Source organism: Montipora capricornis, chromosome 7, assembly GCF_036669925.1.
Source record: "Montipora capricornis isolate CH-2021 chromosome 7, ASM3666992v2, whole genome shotgun sequence".
NCBI classification, from domain to species: Eukaryota; Metazoa; Cnidaria; class Anthozoa; order Scleractinia; family Acroporidae; genus Montipora; species Montipora capricornis.
Window position 1 is genome coordinate 35,277,593 of NC_090889.1, and position 2,098 is coordinate 35,279,690.

At 42.3% G+C, this 2,098-nt stretch overlaps 1 protein-coding gene across 1 annotated transcript; it reads left to right on the forward strand.

Annotated features, from left to right (window-relative positions):
* The first annotated feature begins 583 nt into the window (after positions 1–583).
* Positions 584–1,717, forward strand: LOC138055883 (uncharacterized). Its single transcript, XM_068901751.1, has 2 exons — positions 584–964; positions 1,037–1,717. The coding sequence occupies exons 1-2, from the start codon at positions 584–586 to the stop codon at positions 1,715–1,717; spliced, it is 1,062 nt and encodes a 353-aa protein (XP_068757852.1).
* Positions 1,718–2,098: the final 381 nt, after the last annotated feature.

Below are 2,098 nucleotides of genomic sequence, written 5' to 3' on the forward strand. Positions count from 1 at the left end.
TGTCCATGATTGGATATATGAGACTGCATTCTGACATGCTTAATCTGTGGAGGATAGGGATGGCTATAAGGGGAGGTTTGGAGGCCATCTACCACTCATTTTGCATTGGACTGTGAATATGAACAGACTTCATTTTATTCTGGTGAGAGGTTGCGCTCAAACACTTGTACCACCTACCGTTTTGCCAATCGTTTCCTCTCGGATTTGGCCTGACATTTTGAAAGAAATAGGAACAATACATTGGGGTAGACTGTTGAGCTTGTATGCCTATATGGCTCGAAGTAACGCACCTCTGAGAGAGCAATACACATTTCACCTAAGCTTATACAATACCTACCAATCACATTACCGTTCTTCATGGTGGATGGTTGGACACATTTTAAAATATCCGTGGTTATTGTTATGGGAAGGGATAAAAGACAGATGGATCAAGTTATATTTCTCATTTGTAACACAACCATGGGTAACATTGCAAGTCGCCTTTGCACGAGTTCTACCCCTACTTTGGCTTTAAGTGATATATGCCAAAAGACGCGCTGCTTAGTTGCATGTTGCGGCAGTCAAGTACACATTGATTTAAGAGATGCCACAGACGAATATCAAAAGCAAACCTACGAAGAACGTGAGGAAGAGGAGGAGCGAGAGCCAGAAGAACCGGCTTTTAGAGAAACTGTACTATGAACCAAACCGTGCGTCCGCGTTAGGAGGAGTAAAAAAGTTGTATCAAGCAGCAAAGAAGTATGGTATAACGCGTTCCCAGATTATCACTTGGCTGCAACAGCAACCTGGGTACACTTTACACAAACCTGCCCGAAGACGTTTTCGTCGTAACAAAGTTTATGTGAACGGTTTAGATGATCAATGGCAGGCTGATTTGGTGGATCTTCAAAGCCTGAGCCGTTGGAACCGTGGATACAAATACCTACTTACTTGCATTGACATTTTATCCAAGTATGCGTGGGTGGTTCCGTTAAAAACAAAGACAGGACCAGAGCTTGTGAAAGCTTTTGCGAAGATCTTTCAACAAGGTCGTAAGCCAGACAAGTTACAAACCGATGCGGGAACGGAATTTAAAAACAAGACTTTTCAGACATTTCTGAAACAGCATCATGTTCACCATTTTGTCACCTATAATGAAACCAAAGCTCAAGTCGTGGAACGGTTCAACCGCACCTTGAAACAAATTATGTGGCGAATGTTTACCTCAAGCAGTTCGTATCATTACCTGGACAGACTAAATGACCTCGTCAATGAGAACTACAACCAAACATTTCATCGCTCCATTAAAAAAAAACCCTCCGAAGTAACAGTGATGAATGCGCAGCAAGTGTGGCGCACCTTATATGGTAAACCCCTTTCTGCGGTTAAGTATAAATTCAAGGTTGGCGACCAAGTTAAAATCAGTAAGCACAAGCGCACATTTGAGAAATCATACCTACCTAACTGGAGCGAAGAAACCTTTGCAGTGGCGGAGAGACTAGCAAGGGATCCACCTGTATACAAATTAAAGGAACACGATGGGGAGCTGATTAAAGGTACCTTTTACGAGACCGAGTTACAAAAAGTAATTGAACGAAAGGATCATTTGTTTCGCGTAGAAAAAGTTCTTCGCCGTAGAGGTAAAGGAGCACAAGCAGAAGTTCTGGTTCATTGGAAAGGTTGGCCGAAGAAATACGATAGTTGGATTCCTGTCCGTCAATTGGTGTCTCTAAAATGATTCAAGACAACGACTTTTATGTGACGCTTCCTAGCAATGCAAGCAGCAATTTATTCCCTTCCAATTCAAAGTCACACTATCGCGTCGCATTACCCCGTCAAATTCACTTGAAAGAAGAAGAAGATTGGGAAGTTGGACTTCATAGTGTCATATACCCATCATCGTGGTTTGACATTTCCCGTGAATGCTTACATTTCCACATCATGCTCCGTAACTCGGATGATTTCAAATTGTACACATTACCAGAGGGGAAGTATCGTACGGCTCTGGAATTGATGGAAGGAGTATTGCACTGTCTGGACGAGATTGATCCGTTACCTAGAAGTAAAGTGAAAGTGGATAATGAATGGAATGTTACCTTAAACTCCTATGATGAATGGA